General features: G+C 51.5%; 7 protein-coding genes across 7 annotated transcripts; 4 read left to right on the top strand and 3 right to left on the bottom strand.

The window, feature by feature from the left end:
- Positions 1–81: 81 nt before the first annotated feature.
- On the top strand, positions 82–854 carry POX_e06875 (uncharacterized protein; the record flags this gene model as incomplete). The annotated part of the gene is made up of 2 exons (XM_050115690.1): positions 82–384; positions 501–854. 2 exons carry the CDS (start codon positions 82–84, stop codon positions 852–854), a joined length of 657 nt encoding a protein of 218 aa, XP_049968150.1.
- A 538-nt stretch (positions 855–1,392) lies between these two features.
- Positions 1,393–4,713, bottom strand: POX_e06876 (Eukaryotic translation initiation factor 5B; the record flags this gene model as incomplete). The annotated part of the gene is made up of 3 exons (XM_050115691.1): positions 1,393–1,636; positions 1,701–4,186; positions 4,279–4,713. The coding sequence occupies 3 exons, from the start codon at positions 4,711–4,713 to the stop codon at positions 1,393–1,395; spliced, it is 3,165 nt and encodes a 1,054-aa protein (XP_049968151.1).
- A 912-nt stretch (positions 4,714–5,625) lies between these two features.
- POX_e06877 (uncharacterized protein) lies at positions 5,626–9,627 on the bottom strand (the record flags this gene model as incomplete). The annotated part of the gene is made up of 5 exons (XM_050115692.1): positions 5,626–7,059; positions 7,210–7,286; positions 7,352–8,900; positions 8,955–9,069; positions 9,131–9,627. 5 exons carry the CDS (start codon positions 9,625–9,627, stop codon positions 5,626–5,628), a joined length of 3,672 nt encoding a protein of 1,223 aa, XP_049968152.1.
- An 815-nt stretch (positions 9,628–10,442) lies between these two features.
- On the top strand, positions 10,443–11,801 carry POX_e06878 (uncharacterized protein; the record flags this gene model as incomplete). Its single annotated transcript, XM_050115693.1, has 3 exons — positions 10,443–10,686; positions 10,740–10,871; positions 10,927–11,801. The coding sequence occupies 3 exons, from the start codon at positions 10,443–10,445 to the stop codon at positions 11,799–11,801; spliced, it is 1,251 nt and encodes a 416-aa protein (XP_049968153.1).
- Positions 11,802–12,119: 318 nt separating this feature from the next.
- Positions 12,120–13,176, top strand: POX_e06879 (uncharacterized protein; the record flags this gene model as incomplete). The annotated part of the gene is made up of 4 exons (XM_050115694.1): positions 12,120–12,164; positions 12,228–12,279; positions 12,359–13,064; positions 13,116–13,176. 4 exons carry the CDS (start codon positions 12,120–12,122, stop codon positions 13,174–13,176), a joined length of 864 nt encoding a protein of 287 aa, XP_049968154.1.
- Positions 13,177–14,155: 979 nt separating this feature from the next.
- POX_e06880 (uncharacterized protein) lies at positions 14,156–19,316 on the bottom strand (the record flags this gene model as incomplete). Its single annotated transcript, XM_050115695.1, has 14 exons — positions 14,156–14,242; positions 14,370–14,532; positions 14,609–14,863; positions 15,604–16,456; positions 16,515–16,653; positions 16,710–16,815; positions 16,871–17,124; positions 17,180–17,289; positions 17,343–17,433; positions 17,581–17,599; positions 18,396–18,456; positions 18,550–18,682; positions 18,809–19,075; positions 19,305–19,316. 14 exons carry the CDS (start codon positions 19,314–19,316, stop codon positions 14,156–14,158), a joined length of 2,550 nt encoding a protein of 849 aa, XP_049968155.1.
- A 456-nt stretch (positions 19,317–19,772) lies between these two features.
- Positions 19,773–23,729, top strand: POX_e06882 (uncharacterized protein; the record flags this gene model as incomplete). Its single annotated transcript, XM_050115696.1, has 5 exons — positions 19,773–20,645; positions 20,718–21,797; positions 21,854–21,889; positions 22,521–22,646; positions 22,740–23,729. 5 exons carry the CDS (start codon positions 19,773–19,775, stop codon positions 23,727–23,729), a joined length of 3,105 nt encoding a protein of 1,034 aa, XP_049968156.1.
- Between the last annotated feature and the right edge of the window lie 31 nt (positions 23,730–23,760).

Below are 23,760 nucleotides of genomic sequence, written 5' to 3' on the forward strand. Positions count from 1 at the left end.
CGCATTCCCGACATGAAGACCGACAGTTAGTCAAGCCGAATACCCCCAGCCAACAAGCTCACATACTTTCTTCTACACACCATGGCGGTGTCATTGAGACAACTATCTCGGCGCTCAGTCGGAACATCCATCTCGCAGCTTTCAAGCACATCGTCTCGTGCCTCCATCGCACCTACACTGAGCTGGGCGCGCTCAGCTCTCCCCGCGACCAGCCGAGGCTTCACACCCTCCTCCTCTTCCACCACCACCTACAGCTGCTGCTCACTCCTACAATCTCAACAAAAACCCCGTTTTGTATCTTCCACCTCATGCTCTCCTAGCAATCAACTCCGCCACAACAGCGACCAGCCCGGTCCAAAGTTCCGACAGTGGGAATTCGACGACGTAAGTGAAGTCTATTCTAGACCCCCGGCCTTCTTCCCTTCCCAAGAGACACCATCCCTCCATTCGCATACGGGCCCGAGGTTGACATGGACGAGCAATTAACTGGATGGATTTAGATCACCGCCGCTCTCCCATCTTCCACCCAGTCGCCCTCTCACAATCCAGTCATCCTCGTCGACGTCCGTGAACCTTCCGAGCTGTCCAGCACGGGCGTGATTCCAACCGCCGTCAACATCCCCTTCGCTTCGCAGGGTGACGCACTCTATCTGGCGGAGGATGAGTTTGAGACCCGCTTCGGTTTCCCAAAGCCGATCCCGTCGCCGGACCAGCAGATAATCTTCTACTGCAAGGCGAAGGCGGGGTGTGCGGGCACGCTTTGCGGCGCAGATGGCTGTGCAGGCTGGTTACAACCAGGACCAAGTGGGTGTGTACCACGGGAGTTGGTTGGACTGGGAGAAGAAAGGAGGTAAGACGGAGCGATGGGAAGGCGGCGAAGTGTAAGCGGGCTTGCTTGGAGACTACCTATCGTTATGCTTAGGAACAGAGGTGCTCTAGTTTTTTGGTTGAGAGATGTATATTCTAGGGTACGACCTCACAGAAGATCTGAATCGGGCAGCAATGCCTCGAGAGATATCCGGTACCTAGGCGGTAGTTATAAAAGTAGGTGAATTTCAGGAGACTAGTTCGAAAAAAAAGTGGAACGTGTGTATTTCTGTCTTTTATTTCATATCATGTACAGTAATGGAAACTGCTCGGTCCAAATTCTTTTTGAGCTTCGTCCAATTGCAAGTCGTGAATGTTCGTGGTGTGCGAGTTTCATGAAATCTTCATAGCTTTTTATCCAATCCAGCCCTGCATCCAATGACGAGTCTCAGATTCAATAAGTCGGGTGGCCCAACCCTTCTTCAGACGCCGCATTGACCGTCAGACTCATCACACGAACGCCTTACAATGCTCAAGGGACCAGCGCTAGATTTGTCGCTGTAAACGACATCAAATGGAAAGCACTTATGGAATGTCAAAGACAGGCTTGAGCTTCTTGACCAGAGCCCACTCTTCCATGGTGACTTCGGAGCGGTAGAACTCCTTCAGCGTGTCAATACTTGCGCGAGAGATGTGCGAGTAGAGCTGATCACTCTCTTCGAGTTGACGGCCATACATGGGCTGGTTGGGACCCTCGACCTTAACCGCCACGGACGGTTGTCCCTTCTTGCACACAGCGATGGGCTTGTGATCACGTTCAATAGATGTCCTGCAGTCAATATGTCAGTTACAGATCCCAGAAACACGCAATCCTAAATCTCCAGGGAACTTACACTCGACCGATATCGACAATTTCCTTTTGACCAGCAGCGTTGGTACGAACCGCTGCAAGAGGGGTATGCATGCGCAAGCTTCCCTCAATGACATCGATACCGATAACGATAGGGTCCTTCTTGTTGAAGACAGCAACGGGGTTGATGACGCAGGGGAAGATAGCCAGCAGCTTGGCTTCCTCCTTACGTTGTTCGGTCAAAGCGGCCATGTGCTTGGTGAAGTCGTCGAAGAGGTGGTAGATAATGTCGGCGGTGAAGATCTTCACGCCAACATCGGCGGCATAAGCAGCAGCTTCCTTGTCGACCTTAACATCGAAACAAAGCATGACGGCGTACTCCTTGGCCTTCTCCAGCATGGTTCCTGCCATCATCACATCACGCTTGTAAACAGGGCCAATGGAAATGTTTGCCACAGGAATCTTGGACTGCTTGAGGAACTCCAAGAGAGCCTCCAGGGAACCAAGGGTGGAAGCCTGAACGGTGACACCACGGTTGTCGGTAGAAACACGGCTGAGCAGGTTCTCCAGGTCGGTCATGACCTCATCTTCCAAGTCCTCCTCATCATCATCAGGACCGACGACGAGCAAGCGGGAACCGGCGATGGCGTGTTCAAGGTCGTTGGCAGCAATCTTGACACCAAGAGCGGCCTTGACTTCCTTGTTGTGAACGTATTGCGACTTGAGACGCAGTTCCTTCAAAGGAGCAGGCGTCAACAGTGCACGGATATTTGTTGTGATCGGTCCATTCAGACCGCACAAGACAACGCGATCACCCTCACGGAGAATACCGTTGGACAAAATCACGTCGATGGTGGTACCAAGACCCTCGATCACCTTGACCTCAAGAACGGTACACTCGACCTCGGAAAGGTACATGAGAGAGTTGGTCATACGCTCTTGACTCAGCTTGGTCAGAAGCATGAGCATGTCGGGCACACCCTCGCCAGTATGGGCGGAGGTGGGCACAAGAGAGACATTACGGGCCATAGACTTGTTCTCATAGAACAGCTCAGAGTTGAAACCCTGCTCGGCGAATGCAAGCTTGGTGGCCTCAAGACGAGTGCGGAATTCGTTCTGGACACCCTTGCTTTGCATGCTGAGACTCTCCTGGAAGCCGTTGTTGTCAATCTTCTTCCAGCCGTAGAGACGATCGATCTTGTTCAGCGCAACAATGAAAGGAGTGCGGCGGTCACGGAGCAAGCGCATAGACTCCAGAGTCTGGGGCTCAAGACCGTGCATGATATCGACAACCAAGATGGCAATGTTACAAAGGGAGGAACCACGGGAACGGAGGTTAGAGAAAGACTCGTGACCAGGCGTGTCAATGATCAAAAGACCGGGAACCTTGAACTCGAAGGCACCATCCTTGTTGACGACTGCAGTCTTCTGCTTCAAGGCATCAACGGGGAAGTAGGTTGCACCAATCTGTTGGGTAATACCACCAGCTTCACCTTCTTGCACGTTGGTCTGACGAATCTTGTCGAGAAGTTTGGTCTTTCCGGTATCGACGTGACCGAGAATACAGCAAATTGGAGAGCGGAGATTATCCTTGGATCGAGCAGCCAAGGCCTCCTCGTGCTGTTTCTTCCTGCGCTCTGCGGCCTCAGCCTTGCGCTGCGCAATAGCCTTCTGGGTTGCAGACTGCTCCTCATCCTCGGAGTCTTCCTCAGACGAGTCGTCCTCGTCAGAATCTTCCTCGGAGTCGCTGTCCTCCTCTTCCGATTTCTTCTCGCTGACAGCCTTATCAGTGCCATTAGTGGCGGGCTTCGCTTCCTCTTCCTCGTCAGAAGGAGCATCCCAGCTGTCCTTCACATCGTCGTCAGCCTCCGCAGCTTGCTCCCAGTCCTCGACGGCATCATCTTCATCTGCGGGAGCAGCCTTAGCCTTAGCCTCAGCCTCAGCCTTGGCCTTCTCCTCAGCCTCCTTCTTACGTCGCTCATCTTCAGCTTCACGCTGGAGACGAGCCCGTTCAGCGGCGGCTTCTAGGTCGTCCTCTTGCTTCTTGCCGCCTTTCTTCTTGCGGTTTTCGTACACAGGGCGCTTCTTCTCCGCACCACCTTCTAGGCCCGCTACGGAGACACCAGAGGCAAGCAAGTGCTTCTTCCTGAGCTCGATCTTGGCCTGAGCCTCCTTCTGAGCCTTTGTCAAGAGCTTACCCTCACGGCGCAGCTGTTCCTTCTTCTCACGCTCACGCTCCTTCTTCAGACGACGGGCTTCTTCACGCTTAGCCTCCTCTTCAGCATCCTTGCGGGCCTGCTCTTCCAAGAGTGCCTTCTCTTCGGCGGCTCGGCGCTCTTCCTCTTCGCGCTGCTTGCGCAAAAGCTCTTGCTGCTTCTGGAGGGCCGCGAGATGAGGTGGAAGCTTCTTGGCCTTGCCCGCAGTCTTGGCCGCTGCGGCGGGCTCAGCTTCAACCTTCTTTTCCTCCGTGACAGTCTTTGCGGGCTCGGACGTTTGAGTGGCAGGTGTGGTCTTCTTCTTCATGGCAGCCTGAATGGAAAGATTTCAAAGGTCAGATTTGGGAAAACTTGAATCACAAAGCAATCAACAAAAGGGAGACCTTAGGCGATCCATTGACTCACCTGTTCCTTCTTTCGCTGCTTCTCGCGCTCCTTCTTCTCCTTCTCCTTCTCCTTCTTGGTCTTCACGCGGAACTCGCCTTCATCGGCAGCCGGGGCCGGTGTAGATTCCACTTGCTTGATAGGCTTTTTAGGCTTGCCGGAGAAAACATCATCTTCGTCGAAAGTGCCCTCCTCTGGCTGCTTGCTGGCCAGATCGGCTCCGGCGTCTTCGCCCTCGACAAAGTCGTTGACGGGCTTGCCCTTTTTAGCTTTACGGGCCTTGTTCTTTCGTAGGGCAGCCATGAGACCGCCACCACCGGCCTCTTCTTCAGCAGCATCTTCGCCGCCATCCTGGGCAGGCTCCTCCGCAGGAGCCTGAGCGGGAGCAGCGGTCTCGCCGAGATCAGCCTCCCAGTCCTCTTCTTGGCGCTTGCCTCCCTTCTTCTTAGGCGCCATTTTGCTGAATTATGTATGAAAGGATGTTCTCGGGTAATTTCTTAAATCCGGATCGAGGTGCACTCGGGAGGTTGCAGCGAGCGCACAAATCAAGCCGACTGCACGCTTGTGTGCTAACGGCCGTCAGAAATTATGGATTGACAAAGAAGCTGACCGCTGAAAATAAGCAGCCAAGTTGAAGCGACAAGCTCAAATCTCCCCAAAAAGAAAGACAAAGAATGGTCAAAGTGGGCGGCAAATCAAGAGACAAGCAGCAATTATTTCCATCGACTGCAGGCGGGAGGTGGTGGGGCTTTGTTGTTATGTAATCATCAGCTTTGGTCCCCCGGTTCGGGCAGTCCATCATCCACAGGTAGCGTTACTTGTATCTATGGGCCTGTCATGAAGACTATGTTGGACATGGGAATGCACCACTCAAAAATCGTGCGTTCATTGCCGCTTGCTTCTTAACAAACTCAATGCCAGAGCGGCTCTCACTCTGTATGGCTAAGAATGTCGCTTTGCGGTGTGTGTTCAGGTGTACTGAATGTCATGCCTGCCCGTGAGTGAAAATGGCCGGTGAACAAAGACGGGAAAAGGGCGCAGCGTAGCTTCAATTGGCTACCGTGTTAAACATCAGGCACATTTCATGACTACCGATGTTCGACCCTAGACGTCCTCCTTATGCTGAGAGGCGGATGTGTTCCTTGAAACCATGTCTTCCGGGGTGTTCTGTGCACGAACAGGTTTTAGGTATTACCCATGATGAAATAATTCGAGCGCCTGATCAGATGCAGACAGCCGCGGCATGTGCTCGTCCAGAGATACCTCGAAGGCATACTATCTGCCGTTGTTATGTTTCCCCATCAAACACTCTCAAGATGTACACGAGTGGAAGTTGGACCACATCACACCAGGGCATGTCCATTGTTCTTACATAGCAACGTGTAGAAGGTGTCGGATCCATCCGATAATCTGCTGAGAAAAGTTGTCCGAGGGCCCTAAAGCCCTCTGGGCTGCAATGCGCATATAGGATTCATAGGTTGGTGAGCCCCGTTTGTGATCGAGGGCATGTATCCGCTCCTCAAGATAGTCCGCCCTTTGCCGAGCCAACCGGACAAGAATGTCTCCGTTGATCTGGGTGTTGTCCTTCTTCGAGTCGACCAACATGGGCTTCTTCCGCCTTTCGCGTGCGGCCAAGGATGGACAGAGTGTCTCGTCCTTCTGACAGAAATCCTGCAATGCAAGGAGAAGACGTCTCTCATCCTCACAAAGGATCGTAAAGCGGGTTACCGATCCATTGAGAGCTATGCCATAAACAGAGCCACCTCGCTGCCACGCTGATTTGGGGAAAACATCACCATTTAGACTGGGTATGAACAGCAAAATGGAGTCGCAGATAGAAGCCTCATCGGGAGCAGGGGCCACAAATATTGGGGCGGTCCCGAGCTTCACATTGTTTGAGAGCCTCCCAGCGCGTATGCTACCACCGCGAGCGCTGAGAAATACAATAGAAGGCTCGGTGGGTGTAACGTAATGAGTAAGTCCGTTAAGAGGTACCGAGTCATGTCCTCTTAATTTCAAAGAGTGACGTTTTCCATCATAGAGCACTTCCAAAACGACGAATCCATGTCGGGCGGTGGTAAGATGAACGAAAGGCTTCGAGACAGATATGGTGACTGCAGGAGAAGGGAGCTCCACCCAGCTATTGGAAGACCACTTGATCGATGCTCCTCGTGGCGCGATGGGCCGAAGGGTTCTTCCTGAACAAATGAGAAGCGTATCTTCATATGCCGCAATGGACCGAACAGGACCGTGATGTAAGTCTTGGACGTGTTTAGTTTTGAGTCGAACACCAGGCGGATTGCCCGAATTAGAAGCATGCAGCAAAATGAGGCGACCACGAGCACCGTCCGCCGCACTTTCAGGAAGAGATGTTCCGATTGCAATTAAGTGATGGACGTTGCCATCTCTTTCAGAACTCCAGTCCATCATACAAAGAATCCTCTCGCCGGCGGATGATTTTGGCATCTGCATCCTCTCTGGCGGGCTCACAGGCTCTTGTGCGTCAGGGTGTACCAGCGCCATGCAAGATCTTGAAAAGATATCGCTGGGGCTGCTGGGATCTTCGGCCTCGTTTGTATCGTAAGCCAACAGGAGCTTGCGAAGGTTCGCAGAGTAGATCATTTTTCGAGCAGTGCCCGGTACGCTGATCCGACGCGGCACAATCTTGCTCTCACGCCCCAACGAGCAATTAAGCAGTAAATTGTCGGCAAAGCAGAAAAGGGGTCCAAGAGAGTGGGCTGCGTTTTGTCTCCTCTGGTTGATGACACCAAACGCATGGATTCGGGAAGGAAAGTAAGCAGGCTGAATGAGGCATTAGCATCAGCTTACACTCACGAAGTTGGTAAAGAGGCATACATTCGATTGTTCTGTAATCCAAACTCTTGACATGAAGCAATCGTTCAAATCACCGTCGGCGCTAGTGGAAACATGCCACAATTCGTGATCACATACTAGCATGGCAAATGTGCCATGATCTTGCAGCCAAACAGATGTCATTCCGACATGCTTTGCGGGAGCTTGTTGAAGGCCTTGATAGAGAGTCAGCTGTTCTTGTATGTATGAATAGGTCACTGCAAAGGATCAAATTCCGTACCTATTAGGGTAGGAGCGTTGAAATCAATCTGAAATGGTACCAACACGCCGCCCCGGAGACCACAAAGCAAATGAGCTCGCAAGAATCCCTGATCGAGATGGCGAATCACAGCGAAACTATCTATTGCTCGGGAAGCCTCGTCGTTCGGATCAATCGATACGGCGGCTTCGAAGAGATAGTTCAAGGCGTCATTCTCAACAAAGAAGACTAAGATTGTGCCATCAACTGTGCCCATAAACAGAAATTCGGTATTTCCCAATAATTGAAGAGACAGACAGACCGGTTCTCTCTCAATCTGGAAGGGCTCGGATTTTTGCAGATCGACAGCAGAATCTGTCAGTATGATTCGACATAATGTGAGACTGAGACCATTCTCGGACCGATCAGCTACGACCATCGCTGAGTTCGTACTATCAACAGCGACAGCAATGATGCTCGCCCCGAGTTTGTGGGGAATGGAAGAGTTGCGTTCAGGATGAAGAGGGACAAAGAAATTTGTGCCATTTTGAGTGGCTTGAACAAGAACACCGGTTGGTGTCAAGCCAGCGGCCAGTGTCAAGGCATTCTCAAACCCTGTTTCATTCTCATCCAGCGCGCATATTATGTCTTCATAATCCGGGTTCATAAAAAGAACCAATGTGGATGTAGGGTGAGAGAACAGAAGATACGCGCCTCCGTTGGCATCTTCGCTGAAGGCCCACATGTCTCGCACGCCAGAGAAGTCATCCAGAGATATGGTGTAGCCGGCTTGTGCCTCAAATCCATGTCTCAGCTCGTGAATTGCACTTCCCCCAGCAGCGGAAGATGCAGAGCAGACGAACAATCGATCTCTTGACACGTCGTTCTTTCTATCCTCGTGGATTTCTGCCCGGATCATGACCGCGTCTGTGACTGGGGCCCAATTGAGAAATCTCTGAACACATCGAGGCTTGCTGCGAGCCTCCTGAATAAAGAGACCCCCATCCCCCATGCTTCCCGCAGCTAGGATGAAGTCTCCTCCCTCGTGTCCAACGTCGAGGATGTCAAAAGCGGAATCGACGTCACAGTGAAGTTGACCTAGGCTGGTCTGGGATTCGAGGCCGCCCTCGTTGCCGAATTCAAGAAAATAGATCCAACCGTCTTCACGGCACATGTAGATCCCATCAGTCTTTCGACTGTACAGCCAATTCCGTGCGGGTCGGGCCCACTGGGTCCACAGAGAGGTTTCCTTGAACGTGTCATCCGGCGCGATGAGCGGGTACTTTGTCGGACGAGGGTGTGCGGAGTCTGATGGGTATACTGCCATGGACCTGCTTGTGACGACCAGGAAGGAGGATTCCTTAGTCAACGGAACAATCATGGTGGGCAGTCGATCTTCTCTGCGGAGTTTGAACTCTACGATAGTTGGCTGAGATGGCCTCATATCACATTCATCCCAGTGATAGATTCTTGCGAATGAGCCATCTGCTGTAGAAGAAACGACCAGAAGAATTATCATGGTGTCGTCTGCAGCCTTCGGATACAGAAATTCCATGAACTGAATGGAACCCTCGCATGTGTAAAAATGTTCCTGCAGAGATTTCATTAGTATGAGTCTCACCAAGAATAAAAATGCATTTCTTACACTCTCAATAGGATCTAGCCTGTGTTCGGACATCTGGTGCCGAATTTCAGCGGAAGACTTCAAAAAGAATAAGCCAAAGTAATGCCGTGAAGCACCAACGGCGATTGCACGAGACCTGAGAAATTCTGGTTAATAAATTGACAGCTGGGAGAGTAGATAACTGACATCGCACTCACTTCGGATCTACGGCAAGATGCTTCCCAAACCTCTCAGCCAAATCCACGTCAACCGGCAAAGGTCGGCGGAACGTGACAAATTTGTTATCACCTGAGATCGAGTAGTACAAGAATTGAAGTTCTCTCATCTCAAGTGAGAGGACAAGCATCTGAGACGGAAGATCTTGAGTCGTAAAGGGAGCTTCTTTCACTTGACCGTCACTGACCGTGTTTCGTAGTTGACTTTCCCATGGTAGTTCAGTGTTCACATTGATGACTTTGGCGCCGACTATCTGGTAGTCGAAGTCATTTTTCTCGGTGATATCATCCAGGAATCCTTGGTCTGAAGCCTCTTTGACCTGGACTCGACGCTGACCCACGAATACGACATCGTTGTGATGCCTGCTTCGAATCCGGGCAGGCAAGATCCACTGAACGACAGGGCTTGACAGAACAGTTTGAGTAAGAAGTCCTGTGAGTTCACGCGATCTTTGTGGGAAATACTCGGCGTCGTCCATTTTGGCTTCAGTAGGAAATCTAGGTGATGTGAAGCTTCAGAACCCTAAAGTCGTAAAGACGTTTGTGAGTTCGTAGAAAGGCCGATGGGAGAACCCGGAAGCCAGTCAAGCCAGAGTGAGGTAAGAATCAAAAAGCCATATCATTTGACCGAAGCATATCTTCCAAACAGTGTCCAGTGACTCGCTCAGAATGAGCGCGTCGTAGTGGCACACTGACACCGCCGGCCTGCGGGGAGTCGCGCCCGAGCCAACAGCCTCACAATGTCGCACAAGCAAACAATGACAGTCACATGTATTGCACCTGGCCGATTTGACCACGGGGCAAGCTTGGTGCTCTGTACAGGCAGCAACTTATAAACTCAGTGAAGTGATATACCATCCCCCAAGCGGATCTTTCGATGAGGAACACCAAATCACGTTTCTTGGTGCCTCAGGCTGCAGTGCCAATTGCTACCAAGGTATCACTCGGGCTTCAAATGAAGCTACCTGGCATAGCGGTACCCTCAGCAGCAACGTTCAACAGTTATTCGCTCATGAAGGGGGCAACGTCATAATTTTGTTTCATCTGAGAAAAAGATTTTCGGGATCACCTCTGACCTCGCGTATCGCCGTGATTCGATCCAGAGGAAACTGCCAAATTCCACATAGGGACTAGAAGGCCTTCGCCGTTGTGTGAGAGCTTCCTGCACCAAGGTGCCGAAAACGACCGAGAAAAGCTTAGAGCAGACTTCCCCGGACATCGCAAAGAATTTCTTTGTCAGTACAGACTGGAGTCTTCTGAATGATTGGAGAACTCGGTAAGCTCCGGTGCGATCATGGAATCATCATATCTTCATGCAAGCAGTGCTCACGAAAGAACGGATCTGCCAATGAAAGAGACGACGCCGTCACCACCCGACTCCTCGGCTGGAGCGGAAAATTCGAAAGGTCCTGCCCAGGCTCAACTTGAAAAAAGTACTGCTATCATTCGTGCTTGTGACGAGCAGGATGTGAAAGCATTAGTCTCACACGCCACAAGTAAAGGTGGCTTACTGAACGATGACCTGAGGCAACGAGCATGTATGGTGAAGCCGTATTTCACATCCGTATCTCCTAGTAACAGTTGAGAGCAGGGCCAATTCTTCTGCAATGCACTCCACTCGCATCATCGCAGGACCTAAAACCTTCCCTCGACCTACCACGGCATGCGGATGAAGACCAAGTGCATCTCGATGTCAACCGTGCCTTCGTGTACTACCCTAATGGTGCGTCATTCCTTCGTGGGATCCTCTACTAGGAGGGAACTAATTATCCTGGCAGTGTCAGAGGAAGAGCTTTCGAAAAAGAAGGACCAACTTTCAGAACTCATCACGCAAGTCCTGCGAAATTACCCCATGCTGTGCTATTTTCAAGGATATCATGACATTGCCCAAGTTTTGTTGCTAGTGCTGGGTAAACACAATGCTAGACAGGCAATGGCCCGTGTATCGATATTTCGTATCCGGGACTACATGCTTCCATCGCTCAGTCCGGCGCTCAAACACCTGCAATTGATTCCTGCCATTGTCAGCACTGTTGACCCTGCGTTGTGGGAGCACCTTGCAAATATCCAACCATTCTTTGCCCTAGCGTCAACGCTCACGCTGTACGCGCATGACATTCAAGAGTACAGCGATATCGCTCGTCTGTTCGATTTTCTTCTCGGCCAGGAGCCAGTGGTTGCTATTTATCTCTTCGCGGCCATCATTCTCTCTCGTAAAAAGGAGTTGATCGAGATTCCTGACGACGAGCCGGAAATGCTACACTTCACGTTGTCTAAACTGCCATGCCCGCTGAATCTAGACGACTTGATCTCGAGCGCAGTTGGTCTGTTTCAAGCTCATCCTCCAGAATCTCTGCCTTTGGGTGCATGGAAACGAATCCCTCAGTACAGCGTTCTCAAGACCTCCCATGACCTTACCGCACCCCAGAGCTTTGACGAAGCAATCCAGATGTTTCATCGACAGGCCCGCCAGATCCAACGCGAGGAACGACGGAAGGAAGCGCTCGACTACGCGTGGAAGCACAGGAAGACGATTGGATCCGTGGCTTTGGCAGTTGTTGTTGGCGTCGTATCAGTCTATGTCCGCAGGAACGGTCTCGACTCGACGCTGTGGCTCTACGCTAGCCGTCTCCAGGCGATGTTCCAGTTCTAAAAATATCACCAGACACCCTGGTCTGGACTTGTAAAATAGGATACCAGATGAATTTGACCATTCATGCGAAAATTCCTGTGGGATAAAAAGCCTATAATGATGGATTGTAGCGCGCATGATAGATGTTGATCAGCCACAAGCCACGGTCTACGCAGCTTATGGGGCCGGGCTCGGTCCCCACAAGGTGTGGCTCTGGAAATGTGGCGCTCCGCCGGGGAAAGCTGATGTGTACTCAGTCACTCGCTTGAGTCGCTTCGTACCTTCCAGCTCCCCAGCAGCACTTCCAGCTCTCTTCACCAACCATCAACTCTACCGACAATGGCGAATCGTGGTTACGACGTAGTCGTAGATGTGGACGCCGAAGTATGTGATAAAACTATCCCTCTTGATCTCTTGTTAAGGCAACCTCTGACCTACTTCCGCTAGGGTGATTTGGGACACACCGACCTGCAGGAAGACCTTGAATTCCACCCATCAAGTATGCTCCTCGTTAGGCAGAGCTTTGAGATCTTTATTCGGTATCATTTATGCACTACTAATCGAGTATTCGTCCACAGACTTTGAGAATGATCAACGCAGCGCCAAGGTCCACGGCGATTCGGCTCCATTCCTAGGCGGCAGCTCTTCGCGCCGTCGCGACCGGTCTCCTGGCGGTACGCCGACGAAGCATAGCTGGTGGTCACTCCACTACTATGAACAATATTTTGATGTGGACACGAATGAGGTGTTCCGACGCTGCATAGCCACACTGTACCCGCGCTCAAACTTTCTTGACGTTCTTGAAGGCAACGCCGACCTGTACGGTCCTGTTTGGATTGCAACGACTGTAGTGGTCATTCTGTTCCTCACTGGAACCATATCGCAGTGGCTTTCAAACAATGATAAGAAGCACTTTGAGTATGACTTCACATTACTGTCTGGCGCAGCAGGGTTGATTTACGGCTATACGGGAATTCTGCCGATTGCCTTGTGGGGAGCGCTTCGCTGGTTTGGCAGCTCAACAGCAGACTTGATTGAGTGCTGGGCGCTGTACGGATACTCAAACCTGGTCTGGATTGGAGTTGCTCTTGTCAGCTGGAGTCCATTGACCGCGCTGAACTGGGCGCTTGTTGGCGTTGGCTTTGCCTGGACCACCTTTTTCCTCTTGCGAAACTTGTATCCTGTCTTGAACGCGACAGACGCAAAGGCAAGCAAGATTTTGTTGATCTTGGTCGTCGCTTTGCATGCCGGCCTGGCCATTGCTATCAAGATCCTCTTCTTTGCGTGAGTCAAGTCCTCGGCCATTTCTGTGATTGAAACTGACTCTCTTTCCAGTCACGCAAGTCCGGTATCCAAGAAGAACAAAGAGGGCGAGAAGCGGAGCATGATGCTATGAGACTTTGTAATTATAGGCAGGAAAGCTTTTCGCGAAGAAACACTTCGAATGCTGTACTCGCAATACTTATGAAATCACCATTGCAGCGATCGTGAGGTTGCTCTACCGCTGTTGAGTAGAGAACCTGCTCTGCTCCTTGGTCCACTGGGAGATATGCCGAGCTTCTCTGTTGAGCGAGGTCTCTGGTAGCATGTTTAACAAATGGTTAACCCGTTGATGAATCGTCTGTGAAGTGACGTCTGGATGAATTGGCCAATACCTCGTGCTCTACAGCGGTCGAGGCTCTCATACGTGAAACCACAATACTCAATTGGCTTGATGTAGAACTCGAATAAAATCCAGTAGCTGTCCATCAACATGCTAGTAAGCTCAAAAAAAACCTAGTATCAAGCCCTGAAGCAGACCACCTGAGGCTAGGAATCGCCGGGGCGAGATGAGAATCCAACGCGAAACAGATGTTTGCCCTCTTTACTAGATGGCGAATCTACAAAGCCCAGAAGCAGTGAAAGCGTGCAAATGAGGGTTCGGCAGGTAAACTACCAGATCTCTCACCCTCCCGGGCCAACATTGACATTAGTCACGGTCTAGACGCATCAAACGTCATTTCCCGGACGCGCTTGGGGACAAAAGCAATTTGGTGATTGTATTGCGCATGAGTGTCAGGTTTACTTCTACCGGATTTAAAGGATGCAGATACGAGCGAGGAAATCAGAAAGTCTTTGGAGCACCAGCGGATAAGAGAGCATTGAAGACTCATTAAGCCGTAAGTCATTTGAAATATTTTGAACTTTTACTTCAATTGAGCGGACTGCGACTTGCAAGCCGGGAGGAGCCAACTAGAATAAGTATGACTGTGGCTGTGATTGTTTCATCATTTCTAACGCCATATGTAACCTCTCCGAGTCGCGATCCTGTTGAAACCCCAGACCTGGATTCTGAACCACAATACACCGAGCGCAACACCAACAAAGCGAATCGTCTATTTCAGCTTCTTCTTGGGGCGGAGCTGGTTGGTGTGACCGCACTTCTTCTTACGGCAGTTGGTGGCACGGGGAGGAAGACGAGCCTATCGAGACGGGATGTCAGTTTCAGGTATGCCAGTAATCAAGGGTAGCGACCGTGATCAAATGCGGCGCATAGGCCTATCCGTATTCTGATGGACCACGGGCGAGAAAGAAACGAGGATCACGTACGTAGCACTTGCGGCAAATGGCCTTCTCGCAGTTGTACTTGGAAGCGAGGGCCTTGAGGGAGGGCTCGATGATACCACCACGCAGGCGCAGGACGAGGTGAAGGGTGGACTCCTGGAAGATTGAATCCGTCGTTAGCCGGCCGTACACCATTTGTAGCGGGTCCCTAAAAAGTGGTCGATTCAAGTTCGTTCAAAATCTGATGACAACATATTCGATGCAGATCACGAGATCGCAAGTACGGTGTGATTTCCAATGTCATGGTGTGCCGTTCCATGTCGTCATCAGATTCGAGTGACCGATCGGGCGTCCGTACCTTCTGGATGTTGTAGTCGCTCAGGGTGCGGCCATCCTCAAGCTGCTTGCCGGCGAAGATCAGGCGCTGCTGGTCTGGGGGAATGCCCTCCTTGTCCTGGATCTTGGTCTTGACGTTGTCGATGGTGTCGCTCGACTCGACGTCGAGGGTAATGGTCTTACCCGTCAGGGTCTTGACGAAACTATATCGCGCTGTATCAGTTTCTGGTATTCATTTCCATCGTGCGGTTTCAAAGTCGCATGTCCGTATCGAGTGGGTATAGTTGTGATCGCTCGAAGGTAGCCGGAAGTCGCGAAACGTTCGGGGAGACCTACATCTGCACTAAAAACACGCGGAAAAAAAGGCATGTTAGCTTTCGGCATTGGGGGCTGCGTAGAAACACATTTGAATGTTTTTGGCGAAACGTACTGGTTGCGAGTTTTCGTTGGTGTCGGCAGTCGTTCGCTGAGTTCCAGGCGGAGGAGGCAATGACAATTTGATGATTTCTCGCTTAGCCAAGGTGGGCCGATTTCTGGGAAACGGGGGTTACCCTAAGCCCTAGTGATGGCCGTTTGGGGTATATCACGTGACTCATCTCGTGTCATCATCCCGCGATTGGAGTGCCTTGGATCTATAACAGTTACGGTCTGAGCTTCTGAGGTCATCGGCAATTATTGATGAACAAGTGAACAGGAAGGATTCTCACAAAAGTGATTGGGCTGTATTGCGCACCAAAGCCACGGAAATTCGCGAGCTGAATCATTGACTTCCCGAATTCAAGGGCTCGCTGTTTGACAATCATTTACTTGGAACATTCTCAAAAACGAAGTTTCTCTTGACCAGCAAAGCACCGATAAGGAAATCTGGATCATCCCCCATTTTTGATCCACCTGCATTCTCCATACGGATGCTGTCGGACATTTGATTCCTCACACTGCTAACCCAGTTAGTTGCTCGTCCAGATTGTCCATGCCGTCGAGACTGTCGTCATCCGCATGAGCATCCACATCCGAATCAAATGCCTGGCTGAAATACTCCGCCCGTCTTTTGTCCTCAATTGTTTTGGCAATTCTGTACTCAGTGATAGCCACTGCGCGTAGAAGAGTGGGCAGCGAGACAGCAGCAAGTTCAGCCGCTATTTCGTAAAATTGCTTGGCTGTGTCTGGGAGCTGTGCCTCCCATCGGTACCGCCAATACCATGACCCTGGCCGGCGGCCATCCTCTTCCAGTTCCGGGTCTGGCACATTTGTCTTCAGTCCCTGCATCACCGTTTTCAGGAGTGAGTCAAGCGCTTCCTCCGGGTTGGCCCCCGTTGCTACAGTAGATGGTGCTACAGCCTGGGGAGGGGCGGGGGCTTCGATCGTGCGGGAGGTTGGAAACATGTCTGCGACAGGATTCGTTGATCGGGATGCATCTAGCCAGTTGCTTTCATACCAATCCATGTAGTCGTCCAGTTCACTTGGTGCCATTGTCAGCACATCTTTATCGGTGAGCTGGATGGCCCCTTCGTTCGCAATTTTTCCATGAGATTGTTCATGGTAAGCAAAATGAGCCTGGGCGCGAGCCCATCTGGCCCAGTCCATGATTTGCGTAGCAGGCTCTTTGGTTGTAGCTGGGCATCTGGTCAAATCGTCGAATGGAAAAATCAACTTAGTTGCAATGACAATGAGCGCCATTAATTGCACCTCGGGAAGATCGAGCGCGCGTTTGAGCTTTGCTCTTGATCCCCCGATGTTGAAAGCATAGCTGAAACCAACAAGGGTTTTCAAGAATTGAACACTTTCGTATATATCGACTATATGCGCATTAGTGCGAGACCTTAGAAAGAAGTTGGGTTTGGAAAGGATTCATACTGGGGAGTGCCAGCCTCCTCAAATGTCGGTAGAGCAATGTAGATGAGTTCAAAGGTGGCACCGTAATCTCGAATCGTTTTTGGTATTGCAAAGCAAGATCAACAACAGCGCGGTGGAGGGTTTCCAATCGAGGCAATCGCTTGAAGACGCCAAATCAGTCGAGTTGCAACGCAATTGATGCACTTGTTTACTCACATGCACCTCGAGTCTCGCCAACAGCTCGGGAGGAAGTTTATCCCTCATCTCAAGCGGGATTGACCTCACAGCTCTCATATACGGAATGTCTTGACGAATGACCAGCCTGCATTTAGATCTTAGTGAATGTTGTTACAAACCCAAGCGCGTGAACTTCATACCGGTGTAAGTCACTAACAGAAACAGGCAGGCGCATCAAAATCGCTGCCAGATAGCAGAGGCCGAGAGAATCTAGCAGCCGCGGCCACGCGAGATATCGCCCAGAGTTTGACTTGAACCCAAGATCGTCCGAACTATCGGTCTCAGGCTGGGAGCTGAATAACTCTCTGTCTTCATCCTCTTCGTCGTCTGTTGTTGCGTTGATTCGAAGGACGAAGTCTTGTAGCCGCAGGGCCCAAAGATCACGCACCAGAACCTGAGAGGTATAAGTGACATTTCTATCGTGATTCAAGCGCAGGGTCGGGTCATACCTCGAATTGCTCTGGGAAGCCATGATTGTGCACCAGGGCGTGGGATTGCTTCCACAAAATCAATTGATAGGCTTGTAGAAACAGAGTATGCGCCTTCCGGCCACGATATGCTAGCGCAGAGTTAGCTCAAATGGGCTAAGGGCTCTTGTGGAAGCCACCATACTCTTTCGCGATCTCTCTTCCTTGTCTTTCTTGACACGATGCTTCTTTCCCTGATTGCCGAAATCGTCCGCATCCTCTTCAATTTGTCTACCCTACCTCGAACGTTAATAACGTTCATTTCAGGTGTTGTTTTTTTTGTTATTTTGTTTTTCATGTTTGTGAGAAAGAAAAAAACTGTGTTTCTTTCGGAGGACCCGTGACATCTTGATGGAAGCATGGACACAGGATTGATTACATACCTCTTGTAGATGACCGCGCCTACAGAACCATAGCCCGTTGTCTAGGTAATATCGTCGCTCGCGACAACCCTCTTGGCCGCAGACCCCTCGGGTTACGTAGTCCATCCCGAGGCAATATAATCATACTGTTCTGGCGGTGTAATCAGCAATGCATGGTCGATGCCGGTTGCGTTGATGTTCAGTGGCTGGGAGCGTCGCGAATTTTTTTTTCTGCCTTCTGCCTTCTGCCTTCGCGACCGCCGTCTCTTTTGGTGCCAAGCTGATCTACGATCCTGTGCCGTGACTTTGATGGATTTCGATTCTGTTTAAACACTCGCGCGCAATGTACACGTGAACCAATGGCAACTGATAAGCTTTTGGTGACGGAGTGATTCTAGGTCAAGTCTAAAATTGTAGCACGAGGCCGGAGATCCAGGGCTTCCGCTCGCTGATCTCAGGGTTTTGCCAGCTCGGCGTGACAACTTTACAGCGGATGCAGTGAATACCAGGTCATTTACATCGAGGACTGTCATCGAACAGAAAGTTACGGATTTAATCATTCATCACACTATCATGAGATGCTGGGACTCAAGAATTGTCCTTGTGACGACACTCATGATGCCAACCAGAGCAATTCTTCTCGTCGGTCCAGCCTACATCCAAGGCTAGATGATGGACAAGCCTAGAAGCAACATATAACGAAGTCACCTCTCCAGGATACTCTGTCCTCCATTGAACCACTGAAGATGAGTTTTTGGGGAGCTTAATCCCATTTTTGAAACATAACGGTTGACATAAGATGTGAAAGATCCAAGGACCTGACATTCGTTTAGGACTTAGGAGCCTCCTTGGCCTCAATGGCGGCCTCCTCACCCATGGCAGTCTGGATGATAACGTCTGGAAAGGGGGAAAGATGACGTTAGTACGTGATGATTGTCACGAACGTTGGGAAATCACGGCGCCACTTCACACGCCCTGAGGACTACTTACTAACTTCCTTATCCTCCTCACGGAACATCTTGGTGATACGGGCACCGACGTCACCCTCGGGGAGCTTGACGTCGTCCTTGGTGTCACCGTCATCCTTCATCAGGGAAAGGAAACCATCGTCGGTGATGTCAAGCTAGATTGAATATAGTCAGCAAGAAGCATCGATATAGGGGAACGGAGAAAAAGGAGGGGAGGAATTGCAGGTTGGCGGATGAGGGGTAGTGAACCGGCGCACGGCCGAAGAAGGGTTGGCACTCACGAGGGTGTACTCCTTGCGGGCGACGTTGGGGACGTCCATGTTGTGGGTAGAGGGAGACAGATCCTCCAGCTTCTTGCCGGTGAAGATGTCGATGGCGACGAGGTGGACCTTAGCGTGACCGTGCTTGCCAGTCTTGGAGGTAGACATGTCGACGATCTTGCAGGGACGGCCCTTGATCACGACGTGACCGTTCTTGCGCAGAGCAGAGCACTGCATGGGGTAGGTGGTCGACGCACCGGCGTCGGTGGACTCGAAGGTCATGTCATGCTATCGAAGAGAGTCAGTTAATCCACTGCAAGAGCAAGGCATGTATGCGCATCCGCAGGATTCCCATCGATGCCTCTCGGGAGGTGGCTCGCATGTTGGACTTTTGGCGAAAAAGAGGGAGGGCTCAAGATGCGGGGCTGGTCAAGGACCCCGTCGAGAGGTTGGAGAGGCATTTGATGTTTGGGTGGAAGCGCACAGAGCGGGTAAGTTTTCAGGGGAGTTTGCATACCTCGTCAGCCATGGTGAAGGATGTTGGGTATGAAGGAGATAGGGGAAAAAAGGGAATGAATGTAACAAGATGGAGGGTTAGGAAGAGGAGAAGAAATCTTCGACGAAAAAAGGCTTTGTGGTGGGGGGCTTGGTCGCTACGACCTGATCGGGCTTAGTGCCTCTGGGGGCAAATTATTTGGGTCCGGTGGACTCGGGCCAGGAGCAGTCTAAGCAAGAAGGGGAAGACAGCACCACCTGGTAGGTCAACACTCCGACTCCTACTCCTGCCATCATCGATTCACTGCGTATCTAGAGAGGGTTGTCCGAGTGTCTCACCATGTCGACAGCTCCCCGTCATGATTGCAGATAGCCATTGTGAATCATAGGTACATTCATAGTCACAGACACGACGTGAAGCGCTCGATCCAGTCGCATCGTCTCGTGACCTTGACTGCTCTCCCATGCGCCTGGTCGCCGTCCATGCACCATGTGGCGCGACCGCATCTCCGGCCAGTCCACACCGTCCAGCATGAATCGTGCACCGTCACTGCCCCGGAGATCCTCCTCCCAGCTGGCGCAGGGCCCCTACGGTGGTCGTCCGCGTGCCAGCTCTAGAGTATCGTCGACGTCCCTTCTCGTCACCCCAAACGAGTCGACGGCCTCACTGGGAGCTACAGGTCAAGCACCCAATGCCATGAGGCCGAGGCAGACTAGCGGACAACGACCCCGGCCAACAAACGTGCCAGAGCCCACGGAAGTGTTGCATGAAATCATTGGCGATCGGCAGTCGAGGCATCCGGACGCGCCAGTCTCAATACCCCAGAATGCGAAACCACCACAGCTGATCGATGCGATCGAGTTCCACGGGTTAAGCTTGGAAGCATTTGTCGCCAGAGCCGATCGATCACAGCGATCGCGGAACAGCAAGTATAGCCAGGTCAGTGTGCAGACCGTGGAGCAATTCGAACAAGAGCAAGGCAGATTTCAAGATCTCCACACGGCCATTACCGGGTGCGATGATGTGTCCAAGTCAGTCGAGCAGTACCTGAACGATTTTCAGGCGGAACTAGGGGCCGTCTCGGCGGAGATTGAGACACTGCAAAGACGGTCGACGCAACTCAATGCGATGCTGGAGAACCGTCGAAACGTGGAGCGGCTCCTAGGCCCAGCCCTGGAAGAGATCAGTATCTCGCCAAAAACGGTGCGCACAATTGTTGAAGGTCCCATCGATGAACAGTGGGTCCGCGCATTGAATGAGATCGATGCTCGCACAAGTAGCATTGAAGCGAAAGCGTCCTCCTCCAATGGCTTGAAAGCGGTCGAGGACGTGCGGCCGCTCCTGGTCGATGTGAAGAACAAGGTACGTAGAGCAGGAACTATCTTCATGGTACTGACTGAGGGGTCTGGGAACCCATGGTTGACCTGAAAGCAGGCCATTGAGCGAATTCGAGACTATTTGGTATCCCAAATCCGGGCCATGCGATCACCAAATATCAATTCCCAGATCATCCAGCAACAACGACTGGTAAAATTCAAGGATCTTTATACATATCTGTCCAAGGCGCATTCCACGCTCGCTGGGGAAATTGCTCAGGCTTACATTAACACGATGCGCTGGTACTATACGTCCAATTTCACGCGCTATTTGCAAGCGCTCGAGAAGATCAAGGTCTACCCTAGTGATCGTAATGAGGTGTTAGGAGGCGACTCTTCGTCCCATCGCTCCGGTAACATTCTCCCGGGTGGCCGAGCAGGGTCAGCGGCTCATGATCCATTTTCCCTTGGTCGACGCATCGACATTCTCCGAAACAGCAACCAACAGGCTCTGTCATCCTACCTGGCGGAGCAGGACTCCTCATACCATGGGATTGAGGTGCCATTCCGCAATTATAACGTGGCCTTGGTAGACAACGTCTCCGCGGAATACTCTTTTCTGACTGAATTTTTCTCTCCTTTCTCGTTCCATGAGATTTCACGCAAAGTGATAGAAGTCTTCCAGCCTGTCTTCACGTTGGGTCAAACTCTAACCAAGAAGTTAATTGAAAACACCACCGACTCTCTGGGTGTTCTGATCTGTGTGCGCCTCAATCAGCATTCAGCCTTTGAGCTCCAACGACGTAAGATACCAGTGGCCGATTCGTATATCAATGGGATCAACATGCACCTCTGGCCCCGGTTCCAGGTCATCATGGATATGCATGGAGAATCTTTGAAGAAAGCCGGCGCCAACACCGGACGCAGCGCCGTCTCTGCTCTTTCCCTTGCCGGTGGAGATGACCTCAAACATTCATCAGCGCCGCATTTCCTGACACAGCGCTTTGGTCAGCTACTGCATGGGATCCTCGTTTTGAGCAGTGACGCCGGGGATGACGAGCCGGTTGCGAACAGTCTAGCTCGTCTCCGAACGGAATTCGATACCCTTCTGACCAAACTCAGTCGGAATGGGACGGATGCGAAACGAAGAGAACGATTCTTATTAAACAACTATTCGTTGATCATGACCATCATCAGTGTATGTTTCATGTATAACCCTGCTTCGTCTGAGGCAACCGCTCATGAATCACACAGGACACAAAAGGAAAGCTAGCTGCTGAGCAGCGACAGGTATGTACTTTGTTCTTTGCTGAATGACCGGAAACGAGAAAACCGTCTTCTGACTGATTTCTATAGCATTTTGACGAGATGCTCAAGAACTGCAGCAAGCGCTCCTGATCGCATTGCGTCGAGGATCATATTCTGTCGTGTATTGTCGTCACGTACAACAGGCAACCCAGCTTCAGGTCCAATTGTAGACGGTCGCATACTTTTGAATAGAGCAAGCCCTGCGTCAGGCGACAATGCTGTGCATTGACTTTATTAAGACAAACCCATAGCACTCAATTTTTAGCTCTTGTACAGAACACTTCATCCGGTGTCTCAAGGTAAATCCACCGCGGCTCGGACGGGCCGGCGATCGGCGTGCTCTCCGTCGTGGCGCTTCCGCCTTAATTACGCTTCAGCTCTCCGCCGGTCGCGGCCCCAACTCGTATCTCATCATTGCTCGCGATGTTGATGCGTCGGGTTACGTTTAGGTCAACCTGGCCACATAACTTTTCGACTACGCAAAATCGATGCGCAGACTTTACACACGCGGTCAGTGAACATCTGCGCGCCGCCACATAGACCACACTTGCAAAGTTCTGCGATCATCTTGAATTCGATCCAGACCCAAGAGCTACCAGCTGACTCTAACAAGGTCATCGGTGCTGGAGTTGTCGGCTTAGCAGTCGCAAGGCAATTAGCCGCACGCGAAGGTACTTCTACTCTTCTCCTTGAGCGACATGATGCACCGGGCACCGAGACCAGCAGTCGCAATTCCGAGGTGAGACGGACTTGGACCTACTGAAATCCAGTGGGAAGCCCACGAGGCCTGGCCCAGTCACACATGAGACTAACATCATGATTCTCATCTCAGGTGATCCATGCCGGCCTCTACTATCCCTCTGATTCCCTCAAAACCAAGCTCTGTATCCGCGGCCGGAACCTTCTCTACGAATTGTGCTCCAAGCATGCTATCCCACATCGCAACACCAAGAAATGGATCGTCGCGCAAACTCCAGCACAATGGGAAGCGGGTTTGAGACTTCACGACCATGCCCAGTCTCTCGGCGACGTCCCGACTCGACTGATCGGCACAGCCGAAGCTGCCTCGCGAGAACCTGACGTCAAAGCCGAAGCCGGTATCGTCGAGAGCGAGACAACCGGCATCGTAGACAGTCATTCGCTCATGACGTATCTACAAGGGGATTTCGAGGAGCGTGGCGGAGATTGCGTGTTCAAGACTCGAGTGACGGGCCTGGAACCGATCGTCGGTGGAGGGTACAAGATTACAGCCGTGTCGGACGAGGACGGGTCCGAGGTGAGCTTCACCGCGGACGTGGTGGTGAACAGTGCCGGTCATGGCGCTTGTGCGATCAACAACCTCGTACTTCCACCAGAGCGTCACCGCACGCCCTACTTTGCCAAGGGAACTTATTTCTCATACGGGGCTTCCAAGCCTCGCACCTCAGTGCTGGTGTATCCCGTCACAATGCCCGGGCACGGTGGATTAGGAACGCATTTGACACTCGATATGGGTGGGCGGATTCGCTTCGGACCGGACGTGGAATGGGTTGACGATCCCCATGATCTGAAGCCCAACGACGCCCGTCTGGCGCAGGCCATTCCCGAGATCTTGTCTTACATGCCTAGTGTGGATCCCTCAGCGATCTCTTTGGATTATTGTGGTATTCGGCCCAAGTTAGGTCGAGGTGGTGCGGTGAATAAGGGCCAGGGGTTTCAAGATTTCATCATCGAAGAAGAAGAGGGCTTTCCGGGATTCGTGAACTTGCTGGGTATTGAGAGCCCGGGCTTGACAAGCAGTCTAGCAATTGGGGAAATGGTAGATGATATTCTCTACCGTTAGTCTGGCTCGCATTACTTCGCCCTTTTTTGGA

This window comes from Penicillium oxalicum, chromosome V, assembly GCF_001723175.1.
Source record: "Penicillium oxalicum strain HP7-1 chromosome V, whole genome shotgun sequence".
Taxonomy (NCBI): Eukaryota; Fungi; Ascomycota; class Eurotiomycetes; order Eurotiales; family Aspergillaceae; genus Penicillium; species Penicillium oxalicum.